The following is a 15,271-nucleotide window of genomic DNA, read 5'->3' as shown; positions in this document are numbered from 1 at the left end:
TCACGTCTCCGCTACTGCTGCTTGGTAAAGCTACTGTGAGCACAGACTGATTGAAAAAGGCTGGAGTGTATCATCTCATAACATCAGTAATATACTGTAACTTCTTGACTGGCTCTGCTACCGATAAGGACGAGGACAGAAGAAAAAAAGAAAAGAAAAAAAAACTGCAGCTAGACACCAGCAATTACACCGGCAGAGCAGGTAAAGGTTCAGTGTGGGAGGAGAGGACTGGCTGCATCTTTTTCAAGAGATTAAACTCAACTGTACAGACAGAAAGAGAGGGTGAGGAGGAGGGAAAAGAGAGAGAGAGAGAGAGAGAGAGAGGTCCCCTGTCTCTCCCTTTTTTCTCCCAGGAGGGCTGTTTCTCTGAGGTTCTGGCCTCTTCTCTTCCCCAGGGCACCCTGGATGCCCATGCTGAGAGAGGGCTGTTTTGGCGTGACCAAAGAGAAGCAGAGCGAGCAAGAGAGACACAGAGAAATGGAGAGAACCCGAGAGAAAGAGAGAGAGGGAGAGAGAGAGAGAGAGAGAGAGAGAGAGAGAGAGAGAGAAAACAGAGAGAAAGTGAGAGCGACAGGAAGAAAAAAGGGGAGTGAGACGAGCGCAGCAGCCCATGGTTTGTCTCAGGGCTGCAGCAGCTTCCAGAGCTGGTGTGCAGCAGACTGAAGAGAAGCACGTCTGCCCCAGAGGCAGAGACTGGAAAACAGGATCAAAGAGTCGCCAGGGCAACCTGCATGACACACATTGTATTAAAGCCACACGGTTAATTTGAAAGAGAGGGAAGAAGGGCAAAAGGAGAAGAAAAGGGGAGGCAGAGGTAGCACAGAGTAGAGTATATTTATCAAGAACTCCTGTCTCACTCGGTTAACTTTCCACTCAGAACTTTCTTCAGCTGCTCCACTTTGACTTTGAGCCTTTTTGTTTTTTTCCCCCCTTCTTCAACTTTGGCTCGACCTCCACTGGTTCATCTGCGTTTCCCTGATTATCTTCCAGCGTCTCGGATTTCCACCTTAAATCACAAATCAGAGACACTGTGAAGAAAATGTTTCCAGAAAACGTGGGCAAACATTCAACTCATCACACATTTTATACAGTTACATGAAGTATTAATATCACATTATATGATAGATTCACTGACAACAGCCTGAACTGTAGTAGTCCCAATGATTTGCTGATAACAAACAGATGAAAAGCTACAAATCTTGACTAGTTTTCAGGATGCATAAATATTTATACTGTTTAACAAACTGCCATCCATATCCCTTTTAAATACATATTAGAGAGGGGGAGACATGTCTTCTTTTTACACACTTGACAACACTTTAATTGACAGACGTAATCAAGATGCAAATAACAACTGAGACAATGTTTTCATTTTTAAAACTTTAATTGCCAATTTTAGACAAAACGCATGATTGAAAAAACAAACAAAGATACAAAAAAAAAAAAACAAACAAACAAAAAGACCGCAGCGAACATTTCATTTTAAAACCTATGTGTCAGCAGATGATGAACACAGTCCGGCATCAGTATAATCCCTCCTAGTTGAAAGATTTATTTTGCATTCAAGCAGTTGAATGCAGTGATGCATGTGAATTGTAAAAACTACTTGGCAGATCTCAAGTCATGTACAAAAAGTGATTCCAATCTCTAAAAACCTGACAAAATACTGAACAACGCAACAATAAAAATGCAAAGCACGCAGGAGGGAGGTGTGGACTTGATCCGTTACTGGAGCACATCCCCGGGAACGGCCACACACCTGTGGCACAATGAACACGACTCATTTCAGACGTTTGGAGTCCACACGAGGGCAGCCGGCCCAAAAGATGGCATTTGGGATAAAAAACAAAACAAAAAAACAACCCACTGAGCAGTAATGAGGACGGGGAACGGAGCTGGAGTGGAGGGGCAGTGTTTGTTGGAATGAGTTGGGATGAGGTGGGGCGGGGGTCCACGATAAACAGCAGACAGGGAGGGGTCTTCACAGACAGTTGGAAGGCATTAGGCTGTCGGACAGGGACTTGTCAGATGCAGCTGTTGCTGCGGCTGATTGATAGAGTTTGTATTCCACCCTGATGGGAGACTGGAGTCGCTCGCCAATGTTGAGAGGCATTATGTCAAAATCAAAAGGGGGGAAAAAAAATACAGTAAAATTGTAGATAAACAAAAAACAAATATTACATGTGCTAAAACATTGAAATGAAACAAAATCCAGCGCATTTCTCTAGTTTGTGGCTATACACCCCGCCCAGTCATTAATCACTGTGTTTTTTTGTGTTTTTTGGTCTTTGATTTGAAAGAATTCATAGGTGTGGTAATTATATATAAAAAATCTGAACGTAGCTCTACGGTTAACATACAGAGCTAGAAAATATATCCTAAGTTGCACATTTATAAAAAGCATTCAGACGTATTCTCACGTTCTCCGAATGGACTCGCATCTCCATGACGCCACTTAGCACTTAGTCACATGATAAGAAGTACTTGTGTGTGGCGACACAGGAGTGTACACAGCAATATGCCAGTTTGCATGTACATAATACTCCATGAGATACTCAGACTACACTATTCAGATTAGATATTCAGACACGGTGTGATGCACCGATATGTAACTACCGTACATAACACAAGGCTTTGGACTACACACTCCAACCACACAACGACATTCGTTGTTACCAACAGGAGAAGCACGCTTGACAACCATACAGTACTCCTCAGTGGAAACGATATCAACCGTGCTCACCCAAACATCCTGTAAAGTAATTAGTGGAGATGTTAAACATATCTACAGACAACCTGGGCTCCACTTTGTGTGTGGCGGTATGTGTATGTGTGTGTGTTTGTTTGTGTGTGTGTGTGTGTGTGTGTGTGTGTGTGTGAGAGAGAGAGTGTATTAGTGTCCAATCATGACTAAAGGAATGCCATATGTCCCAAATGCCACTGATTTAATCACAATGGCACAGACAGTAGTAAACACGATTTCCATTTCTGGCAAAAGTTCAATGACTTTTTCATGACAAACTCTTTTACATCAGGTGGGTTTAATGGCAGCTCTCCTCTGTCAGGCTGTAGTGGCTAACTGTTGCATGTGCACACTCTTCCAGTACGAACAAATGAGACCGCAGTGAAGGATAACATACAATACACATCTCGGAGAGAGAGAGAGAGAGAGAGAGAGAGAGGCCGACATCTGCTGTGTTTTCTTACAGTGTGTGTACATGTTTGTGTCTGTGCGACTGTGTGAGTGTGTGAACATGGGCACCAGCAGGATGTGGTGTTTTTTTTTTCCTCCGTCGTTAGCTGCTAATGTCTCCGCATTAGCAGTGGTAGCATCATATCCTTGCGGGCTCTGTGTCTTTGTCCTCCAACAGGCTAATGAACTGACCGAAGCTCTCCTTCACCGCCTCCATGTGGTCGGTGGTGCTTCCCTCCAGGATCCAGCGCTTCCCCCGGGCCAGCGGCTCCAGCTCAAAGTACTTCTTGATCTGCCGGGGCAAAAAAGAGAGAATGTGGTCAGTTTCAACATGACGTTCAGAAATGATCACACTTTGTGATCAAGCGGGAACAACGGCTGCTGTTGTTAGGACAGTTGGGACGTATCAACAAAACATCTTCACTCAGTTTTTACAATGAGAAGCAGCCACACCAGTCTCAGACCATGTGCTATTTACAGAAAATACTGGGCACATTTTTTTGGTTTTATCTCAAACAAACAAACTTAAAATCAGATGATTTCAGCGGCCAAATAGTGTTTTGTGCTTTAGCACTGAGTAACCTTGAAATCCTGCTAAAGCTTTGATATGTTTTCAAACCAGCTTCATCTCATGATTCAGCCCATGAGGAATCAGGAAAACCCAGGTTGATCAATTTTGTAATTCTAAGTCGACCCAGTGAAGCCCTGGTTTTAATGTTGCATGAGTTTACAGAGACCACACTCTTTGTCCTCTGAGGCCAAAGACACTGAAGAAGGAAAAAGCAGGTCCGTGTGTATCATCCCCATCCACACTTCAAGTAGTTTTCCATGCACAGTGTGTTTTCTTCACATAATCACTCACAAATACATGAAGCCGCAGCCATGGAACTATCCAAACACAGATTTGCACCAGAATGCAACCAAACATGCTGAAGTAAAACAGAGTAAAACTACATGAAATAAAACAGTCTTCTTATCGGAGAAATATGCAGCTTATTGGCTTGGCACTGTTCTTTGTAACAGTTGATTATAAAGTTCATATGTTGGCTTTTGGCAGCTCATGACAGTGGGGGTGTGGTGAGGTCGGAGTAAGGGGTGGGTGGGTGAAACAGAACCAGCTGTTACGTAAAAACAAATCTCAGCAGAGAGAAACAATGTCTTAGACCTCCACTGAAGGTGCTGCAGGTTGTTAGGGTTTCTGACATTTTTAAGCAGAGAGTAATGGAAGCAATTTCTCTTGCCCGATGTGAACGAAGTTCAGCCATCGCCTCCTGTTTGTCTGATAGGCAGTGATGAATGTACACAGACAAATGAGTTCTGTCAGCAGCTCTGAGAAGAAACAACATTAAAATGCCAATAATGTCGCTGGTACAATAAAACTATGATTCCCCTCCATGTATAGACAGCTTCAAACTCAGATTGACATATTGTGGCTAAAATATTTTTAATTTGCTGATAAACAATGTTAAAATCCAAAAGGCGTAGCTATTCCTCAGTCATCTGTACTTGTTAAAACATGAAGACACTGACCCAAAGCAGATTTTCTTTCTTGCGTTTCGTACTAATTATTTTAATCTGGTTTTCACAGTGTGTGTCTGTGTGTGTTTAAGGAATGAAACTGGAAAGCGGAAATTCTACACTTACGACAGAAAAAACAAAATACCAGATAACCCTGGTAATTTGAAAGCAACACAAGAAGACAAATACCTTTGTGCACCCTGTAAACACCACCGAATCCACACAGGTGCCCGTCACACAGTCAAATGACTTTTCAACTTCAAGTGAAATTGCTTTTGTCTAGACCGTGCTGGGCTGTCTGGCTGTGCCATGGTGTGTGGCATGAAGAGGATGGGGAGGAGGAGGAGGTGGAGGAGGAGGAGGAGGCGGAGGAGGAGGGGGGTATTCTTTGTGTCTGCTCAAATCCAGCCAGCCATGCCAGTGAGTGGGAGAGTGAGCGCTGTCTCTGCCCCCCTGAGCCGAGTCTCTGTCCGGGTGTAATGTGAGTTTAATGACAGATTAAGTCACCTCAGCCGCGTTTGGCTCAGAGGCCTGGCTAGAAAGCCGAGCGGACCCAAACAGTGTTAACAAATCTGTCTGGGTAACTTGAGCTGCCCTAGTCCAGCCTGTAGCCCCAGACCTAGACTGCAGACGATGCGGCTGGCTGCCTGTCTGGCTGGCTGGCTGGCTCGCTTGTCTGCCTGTAGCCAAGGCCCTCTTCTGGAAGACTCTGGCCCCTGCACTGGCAGACAGTCAAAAGGCCAGCAGTGACCTCTGTGCAAGTGCAGACAGGCTCAAGCTTCTCTCACTTCCCCTCCTTGCCTCCCAGACCAACAGAACACACCCAGGGGCATCTCACAGTGCAGCAAATGCCTTCTTTAGTACTATGCAACAGACAACTGATCTTACCAACGACACCAGATGACTTATTAAGTTTTCGGTGCAGCTTTACAGCTGTGCACGTGTGATAACGCGAGTAGTCTGAGATACTAAAGAATTCCCCATATACTTAATACCGAGTTGGTATGAACACCTTCATACGGGCCACATTTCACTGACAGGCCACATTTGATCCAGAGATTTTAATCACACAACAGGCGGACGGGATACATCGCCAAAAACACTGTCTCAGTGTTACATGACTGAAGGAACCCCATGACCTAACAGTCGGGTGCATCCACATTGGCAGTCAACAGTGTGGCCCAAACCAGTTTCTCTGAGATTAAGTCCTCCTAAGCACACTTATGCTTGCTTAAGGAATTGCGTGAGGCAGTGGGAAGGGTAAGCCACACAAGACATGGGTTGCCAGATGGCTCCTAGGATGACCACTGGGTCATCCAGTCTAGCTTCTTCTAGGTCATACAGAGCAGGGGCCTCGCCTTGTGCATGGGAGAAAGCAGCTTATACATGCATAAGGGTGTCAAAAAATCTTTAATCACCTGTGTCTGTGTCAACTGTATTCCCGCTGCTGGAATCCAGCCATGTTAGCCACCGGGGTAAAAAACAGTTGCGGGGAGAGCCATAAAACTCAGGAAAGCAGAACTCTTGGCAACAGGCCTGAATAATTACAGTGACTTCTGCATCTGACCAGTTGTGCAGAGTGGACAGTGCAATGCCTGAGAACCTGCATGTGCTGGATTAACAAACAAACACTACCACACAGTTACATTCAGCATAACTGCATGATCTGTATTATTCTGTTTTGTGAAAAACCGATTCACATAAATTTGCAATTTTACGACTTTTGCAAGGTGAATGAGTGGTCGATATCTCCTATGCAACGTATCATTTATTTGAGACCTTAAAAAAGTCAAAGCATTGTGACATTCAGGGCACATCTTTCTTGTAGAGTGGGAATACATTATTTATATACACAAACTCCAATAGTCAACTAAATCAGGGTGATCTGTTCTACTAAATGAGGTTTAGTTGGCATATCATACAGACATGTTTTATGAGGTTTCCACGCTAACAATAAAACAAACAGTGCTGCAAAATTCATTCAGTTAGCACACGCCTGGTGCACAGCCGAATGCTACAGAGACAGCTGCAGCCGAGTCTGACTGTGTGAACTCCTGGACGTCAGAGGTGAGAAATTCTAATGGCGAGACAAACGCCTTCCCAATTAACTCTGGACGGCAAACACTGTCATGTAGGCAATATGCAGGCCGATGCATCCTTTTCCTTTTTCAAAACCTAAATGTGGATAGACTGTGCAACTTAACGAAGAAAAAAGCCCCAACTCTGCATTAAGTGGCCAATTTATTCTTGTGCAACAAATGCTGAAATCGTGGCCTATTAAAAAATCAACAGTGAAAAGTTATCCGACATGTCCTTGAACCATGTTGTAGTGGAAAACTTTTTTTTTTTTTTTTTTAATAGAAATAATTGCTTGCAGTTGCTTTTAACAGTTGCTTACATTCAGAAATACAAATGAGACCTGATGATAAACTGATCGATGAAGGTGAAGGGAGAGATATATTGGCCTAATGTTTAAGTGTGCAAGTGATGAGGGAGAGGTGAGGGACAATTTGGTCATAGTGGGTGAGTGGGGGAATGTATGTATTTCTACAGCTTCTAGGTAAAAATCTTTTGTGGCTGCATATTATCAAGTATCTGAGCTCACTGCAGTAGAGAAGAGAGAAACTTGGCCAAAAAGACTTCCTATAGAAATAATCTTTCCCCCAAACTTTTCTCTTCCTATATTTAACATGCTGATTAATGAAAAACAATTAAGCATTTGTTGTTTGGGGAAATAAGTGTGGAGTAAATGTCTTTTTATTAAGGATATATCATAAGGTCTGACTCAGTGTCTGCAGGGAGTGGCTGCACAGCTAGTCGGCTAAGCTTAAGCTGTGACCCTGGCACCACTTCAGGCTCCTTAAAGGAACGGATGGGCATGCATGGCACGTGCACCCAGCTGCTCCCTGACCTACGCCAGATTACTACATGTGATGGTCACTGTTGGCACCGTGTCAAGTCAAGAGGATATCCTGGCAGAATAAAAACAGCTTTGGCGGCTGTCTCCTGCCACCAGCAGCCCCGCTTTGGCCTCCTGACCAACTAAACACACCGGGGAGGCAGACAGAGGCAAAGGGGGGGGGGGGGAAACTGACTAGATGAGAGAGAAGAAAAAGATGTCTGAGCCAAGTTCCAGTCATGGAGGTGCATGATGTTGGCCACTGAAAATATATGTGAGAACACCCCCAGACACATTTATATCCCTCACAAATTTATATCCTCTGTTGCACAGTAGTGTGCAGCTTAAAAATAAATTTTGAGGATACAAAGTTGAAAGCAGGTGTTTTTGTGCTCGAATGTCGATCTTCTTAAATTATAAGCTGTATTAGAAAAAAAACCCATCTAAAACGTAAACATAAATTAGATTTAAAACATTTATCTTTGCTTCTTTCACTAATATTAGACTCTACTGTAGGTGAGAGAGAGTTTCCAGCCTCACACTGACAAAATCAAACAAGCTCACTCATGTTCATGTTCACAGTTACAGGCAGTTTGATCCAGGTGCCCAGCAGTCTAGCTATTACAGACACACAGCATAGGACTTCATGCAACAGCTTTGAATGTGACAAACTCTATATTTATCATTTATTTAAATTGTTGAGAGGGAGACTGACTTCATAACAACATATGGACAAAAACTGCCAATGTGTAAACAGTATCACAGACAAAACATCAGTAAACCTTCTGCAACTCCTTGCGCCTGTTTTCAGTGAGCCTGCACATTGTTTTCATTTCCATCTTGAAAATGAAAGATCTTTGCTACTTTAACTGTTGCAGTCTGTTCAATCTAAAAACAAATACAAAGGTTTAAAAATATAGAAACTGGCACACAGCCTAATATGACAGTATGACTAATATGATATGACCTTTGCCATGGTATTTCCAGCGGTGATTTATCAACTTCAAATCTGAAGTCATTAATTCGTAGCTTCTTACAGTAATCTCCTCTGTTGGTGAGCTTGTGCTGAGTAATTCAGGTTATGCGTCTCTCTCAAGGGTGTAATGGCAGAGGTCCAAGACAACAGAGTAGAGTACACTCAGTTAACATGCCATGTTCAGGATCTTTTTGATAAAACGACTGTTGTGGTTCAACACACTTGCGCTATGCACACATATTTTGGAAATCTAAAGTCAGTTTTAGCATTCTTGCAGAGTTGAATAGCAAAGCCAGATGTAACAGGCGCAGGTTTGTTGGATACACTCCTACAGCAGATCAGTATCGTAAAAAGAAAGTTAAATGACTGCTGTCAACTCTCAATTTCTCATCTAGGGCATCTCATCTTTTTTTGTTTTGGTCGAGTCTGGCTCTTGCAGTAGCCTCAGGTTCCAAAAGTCTGAGAAAAATATCAAAACTAAATTCAATGATATCAAATAATCCTAATAATATCATCCTGTTTAAGTAATAAGATCATAAAAAGAAGAACAGGAAATGTTCACTTGAGAAGATTTTGCCTTTCAGCCATGTTTGGAAAAAGCCAAAACATGAAGAGACGCCGATAAAATGAATCGCTCCAACAGATAAGTTATCCTTCAAACCCCAACCCTACCCCTTTCCTGCAGGCGACTATCAACATTTCTCTGGGAAGCAAGGAGAGCTTTACTCAATAAACTCATTGGAGAAGTAATGATTTCAGCCTTGAGCTTTTCATTTGGATTGAAAGCATGTGTGCTCAAAGTGACCTATGAAAAAGGAAGGAGAAAGCGGCCAAAATGGGTCTAAAAGTCAAGTTACCAGGAAAGTGATCTTAGACTTCTGACCCAACTGTAAAGATTATTTTAGATGATAATTATCATATTGTTTTACCTGCCTCATAGAGGCATTGGAGGCGTATGGCCTCCAATGCCCTTGTTCCAATACGTACCATGACCATCACCCTTCACTGTCATGTGTCAAAACCTCACCTCACGGGTAAGCCATATTACTGGAGGGGGAAGCATTAGGGGGTCTCTGAACTAGGGAAAGTGGCATACTCAAATATCCAAGACAATCAATTACACCATCCCTTGACATGTTGGCCCCTGTGAAGATATCAGTCACTTGAAAAGTGGCCCACACTGGCGACTGCATTGAAATGGGAGGGTAATGTGAGATCCACTTACCATATAATAGATATGCCTCTGTTTGCTTTTCCGGCTTACCTAAAGAGCCTTAAAGACATGAGAAAGCCTGGAGGTGCCCAAGAGGGGAACACTTGGGAAGCCTGTGAAAAAACAAACATTGCACCACAAACTGTGGGAGGTGTCAAGTGAAACAGCCCACTGGCCAGTAAGTAAAACCTAAAGCCTGTTTAAAAAAGGCTTTAATACCTTCGGCAATGAAGTCACGGTTTTGCATTTGAGGGGATTACTGTAGGTAGATAACATCCTGATCACCTGGTAAGTGAAAGTATTAGCTGTAGGTGAGGCAGATGACACCAGAACCTTTGTTCCCCAACTGCATGAAGTCAGGACATTGTTGGGATAGCTAGCAGGTGTCACAGCACCACAAGGAGAGTATAAAAGGCTCGCCATGGTCCCTGGGCCAAATTCTGCCTCGTCTCGTGTCTGCAACAGTTCATGTATGTACTTGTACAACCATTCTTGCAGTTATCATTGTTCTTCAACAATACTGTAGGTGCTGTTGAAGCACACAGCAGCTGAACTGGCTGTCTCTAAAAGTCTTACAATGGCTGTATGTTGTCCAAGTACAGCATACTTGGTTCCTCTATTTTAATGCTGGCACATGAAGGAGGCAGCAGAAGTGGAAGCAATCAGCTAAGGGGTACCAAGTGGTGTAGCTGGCACACTTGAAGACCTCAATGTTTTCAAATTTTGTAATTGCAGCACTATCCACAATTACATAATTGTGGTGGCTTGTGGGTGCACGCCAGAGTGCAAAGACCCATGCAAAACCATTAGAGAAAAATTCTGAAGAAAATGCACATTCAAATTTTAAAGGAACCCACGATGACGATAAACCTTGAGTCCAAACATGGAGAGAGAGAGAGAGCAGGGGAAAGACAGAAAGATATGGACTTCCTTCATTTTCTGTGGAAACATTCCAGGTCTAGCGAGCACATAAAAGCATTAAGGCCACCCTGGATCCAAACCATCGCTGCAGAACTGTTGGACCAGGAGATATACAGCAGGTAACAAATTAAGACCTAAGTCCCCATGTCACCGTGCAAAAAGTGAGCTGCATTTAGATTTACTGTCCTGTTCCACTCATGTGGGACCATGGATCTCCCCAAGGCTCAGCTCAGTGCAGGTTCAAAGTGATTCACTTGCGGCGCAATCCTCTTCAAAGCCAACTGACCACTGCCAGATCAGAGCCATCCTCAGAGGCGCTGTAAATCTAAGCAAAGACTGCACAGGGGACATTCTTGCCGACCCTTTCGGTGCGCTCCGTGGAACAACGCTATTGCACTTAAGAGCCTACACAGTGATAATGTCCTTTCCATATAGGCACCAATTCTTTTTTTTTTTTTTGGAGGACTGTAGCCTCGACATGGGGCGGTCGCTTTAACCACTGCGCCACGCACCGCCCCAGGCACCAATTCTTGAACTAAAACTTAAAGATGTGCCTGACAAGATTCCCTGTTGGACAACAAGCAGGCTGATCTTTTTTGCTCTGTTTTTTTTTTCAAACAGAGGTATTTATTTTCATTTTTCTTGCAGCAGATCAGATGACTTCCAAAAACACTAGCTGCTGTTACCTGTGTAAATGACCCGTGCCTCAAGTCTGGTAGTGACAACAGCAGATGCTGCCACACATTCAGACATACTTCAACATGGAGCTATTTTGGCTGGGTGACAATTCGATGTTTATACAATCTCGCAGAATCAAGCTGTGATGATCTTATTATATAATTATTCTGCAAATTGTTGTTTTTTATGCATTTCAGATCAATAATTCAGATCAAGCTGTTTATGTGAAAAACAAAAGCCTGGCTGTACCGGAGACAGGATCTGTTATCAGAACAGTGAAGGAACAGACATAAAACAACGGGCACATTTGCCCAAGATGGACGCTATAACTTCAGAGCCATTAGTTTCTGTTATACATTAAGATCTAAAAATACAATTCTGTTCGGTTCAGGACCCTGAAAAAAGATCAAGGACTGAAGGTCAGAAACCTGGGGAAGTTTCAGTCTTGAAACATGAATGACATTTTCTATAGTTAGAGTGCGGGCTGGGGGCAGAGGGGAAGGAAAACATCCGTCCTCTCATGTAGGTTGGAAAATAACTGGCAGGTTCAGTAGCAGGGACATGGCCCCTTCACCACAGGCTGACCTGTAGGACACTGAGAGAAGTCTGTGAGGGCAGAATATGTGGGATGAAGTGTATTTGTGGGGGTGTGTGTGTGTGTGTGTGTGTGGGGGGGGGGGGGGGGGGGGGGGGGGGGGGGGGGGGGGGGGGGGGGGGGGGGGGGGGGGGGGGGGGGGGGGGGGGGGGGGGGGGTACCCATGTTTGCATTGCCTTATTACAGATTTACAGTAACTCAATTTATTAAAGGCCAAGAGCCCCCTGACAAGGAACATCTGGTCTGTGGGACCTGAACGGGTGAGCTGGCGTCGTGCCCATGCTCCCTGCTGCAGTGGCCAGTGTGCCAGCACCTTCCCCTGAGCCCGCCGGCCCTCCCTCTCGTCTTCTTGTGAAGAAGGCCGCCTCGCTGCAGCGGCCCACACAGAGGGCCCTCAAAGCCCAGGAGGTCCGTCACAAGCCACCCCCTCCTCCTCCTCCAAGACCCCCCTAGTGGGACCCTCCACCCCTTTCACTCAGAGGCCCCCCTTTCACGCTCCAGTCCTGACAGTTGACCAGCTTGAAAGCTGCAGCAGGCCCCCGCCTTAGCACACAGCACGCGGCATTACAATCAAAGTGCTCTGCAAAAGATTTAAAGCATGCGTCAAGTTGGAGTCTGCACACACACACTCACACATTTATTTTCTCACACTGACATAAACATACACGCACAAAGACATACACGCACAAAGACACTCATCCCTATAAAATGGGGCCATAATATTTGAAAATCAAGGGTTTTCCTGGGTTTTCATCTTCTCCTATTGCTAATCAGGACCATCTTCACATTGTTTTCTAATTAATCACAGAGGTTTCTCACAGTAGATATGAACAAAGCAGACAAATGAGACAAAAGACTAATCAGACGGCAACGTGCACCTTTTCCAGCTGTTTCGAGTGAAGTTGCAAAATCCCTGTACACATCGGTGGTTTCTCTGTGTACAGTATATGCAGTGCTCCCTGGGCTTAGCATCAAATATGTGATTTGATGTACTTTAGGAAATGTGTTTATTTTTATGCCCTATTAATTCCCTCGGTTAAAAAACTGCTTCTGACTGGTTTAAATCATTACCAGGAAATCAGGAGAGTACAGCCAATACTGAGGCCCAGCCCAAGCAACAGCTGCTCCAGCCACAACACTAGCAAACATTTTCGTAACACAATTGTCAAGGATGAAAGCTGTCCCGTGTGATCTTCTAATTTTTTCAGGTACTTATGCATAAAGTGAATAATAACCATCAAAATACTGGTATTTGGGACGGGAGGAACAAGGAGACTGAAACAGAAGTCGTCCCTTGTCACCTCTGTAGAGCCCAGATAAAACTTTTTTTTTTTTTTTTTAAACAGGGCCATTCCTTCGAGGAAACTTTAAAAAAAAAAACATTAGTCATTTTGTGTTTTGTCAAAAGGGTAAGTTTCAATAGATGAAAAACTCCCCAGCAGAAAACCCCCAGAGATTCCCAGCGTTTGATCCCTGTGAGTCAGCAATGGAACCTGGGGGTCAAATCACATGCTGAATAGGCTTTTCGGAAGTCTTGTCCAGGCTAGTGGCGGCCGGTCGTCCGACCCTGCTTGACCAGCAGACAAAGGGAGGGCACTGACTACAATTGGGATGGGGGGGATTCTTTTCTCCTCCAATGGAAAGTCCGGTCCTGAATAGGGTCTGGCCGGCTGAATTGCGTTCCACACCGATTTTGAGAGCGAGGAGCCACCGGGGTCAGGGTTCAGCATAATTTGACGCGGGCTGTGGGAAAAGGCGAGCGCGGTGCCCGCACAACCTGTCGGCTGCCCTCTCACCCACGGTGCCCCTTAACCTCCCAAAGGGACGGACCACCAGCCCTGGGATGACAGGATGAGAAAGGCTGTATGGGTGGGAAAAGGAAAGAAAGCGGAGATGAAGGTGGGCGGGAGGGCCGCGGCAGCACGATGGACAAAGATGTGAGAGAGATAAACCATCAAAGAAACGAGAAGTTTCTAAGTAGCTTCACATATTGCACTTCAAACCTCTAGCACGCATTCTCTAGAGGGTAATCAATATGTGCAGCTTGACTGGTTTTCCAACCCTCATCTCCCAAGGTGGGTACATGTCTGTGAGACCTCTCTGGGCACTGAGGGTCTGCAGTCTTTCTCTATGCAATCACTCACACGCCACACGTTCAAACAGGGGTTAATAGGTGCTTGGAAATCTATGCTACAGTACATCTAAAAGTGTCATTTATGAAAGAGTCAGATACAGTTACTAGCTAAAACATCTGGACGTAAAACAACCTCCTGAGGAGTGTAGCTTGACATCAGGGCCACCTAGAAAGTTTGCATGGAAATATGCTTGGACATTTTCTCCGTCATCCACACTCCGACTTTTTTTTTTTTTTTTTTTTTTCCCTGCAAGCACTTTCTGGTCACCATCAGCAGGAGTGACAACTATACTGCTATTTCCTTTCATTCCACGAATTGTAAGAGGATACGATAACCAGGCAGGACTCAGGCATTTTGTTCCACATGTAAAATTTAAAGGTGTTGCTCACTTCTCCGCCACCGCTGAGGCAATTTTCTGTTGTCCTTCTTGTTAGGAAACAAAGCGTTCCACAGAAATCACTGACTTTTTGTGATGAGAGTCTGATTGTGAGTTTCAGCAATTCTTTCATCAGCTTCAGACAAGATCCAAGTTGATACCCTGAGGTTACAGAAATAGTCAAAACTGCAGATCTCTATTTAGGTCTGAATAGCTGCATTAAGATGCACAGCTAAATGACTAAATCACACCATGAAGAGCAATAACAAGTGAAAATGCAATACAAGATTAAAAGGCAAACTCATGCATCTAAAGATAGCTTCATTGTGGCGGCTAATGCCGGAAAAGCAAGCTGTAATTTAACGTTTTAACAGAATCATGTAAGTGCACATGGCGTGGCCACTGGCTGGCTGGCTGGAGACACCTCTTAAAAAACTATCACGTGCTGCTTTACAGGGAATGTCACACTTCGGGGTGCCATACAGTACACCTCATCAACGCAAAAAACACACTCACAAACTACACTGGATCTTCTGCAGTTCACGCAGATCGTTCACAAGCATCTCAATGTAAAATAAAACCCGAGAGCTGCGGACCGCCTCTGTACTGTACTTGAGATTTCTGCCAGCTGATCATACAGTGGGTTTCCTGAGCGAAGGATTTGTTTGTGCAGCGTAAAATTAAAATAAACCGCAATTATGACAAGCATGTGTAAAGTAAATCAGTAAATTGCTACGGGCGTCCACAACAGGAAGTGAAAAATTAGT

The 15,271-nt window shown here is 44.2% G+C and overlaps 1 protein-coding gene across 1 annotated transcript in view; it reads right to left on the bottom strand.

Moving 5' to 3' along the window:
- Window positions 1-1,419: 1,419 nt before the first annotated feature.
- LOC310991161 (ADP-ribosylation factor-like protein 15) overlaps window positions 1,420-15,271 on the bottom strand; it is a 98,975-nt gene continuing 85,123 nt past the window's right edge. The window contains exon 5 of the mRNA XM_083978773.1: window positions 1,420-3,485. Coding sequence (XP_083834899.1) covers window positions 3,333-3,485 — 153 coding nt within the window. The 3' untranslated portion in view covers window positions 1,420-3,332. The remainder of the gene's footprint in view (window positions 3,486-15,271) is intronic.

Source organism: Trachurus trachurus (assembly GCF_905171665.1).
Source record: "Trachurus trachurus genome assembly, chromosome: 9".
Lineage (NCBI taxonomy): Eukaryota > Metazoa > Chordata > Actinopteri > Carangiformes > Carangidae > Trachurus > Trachurus trachurus.
This window is presented reverse-complemented; position numbering and strand designations above follow the sequence as displayed.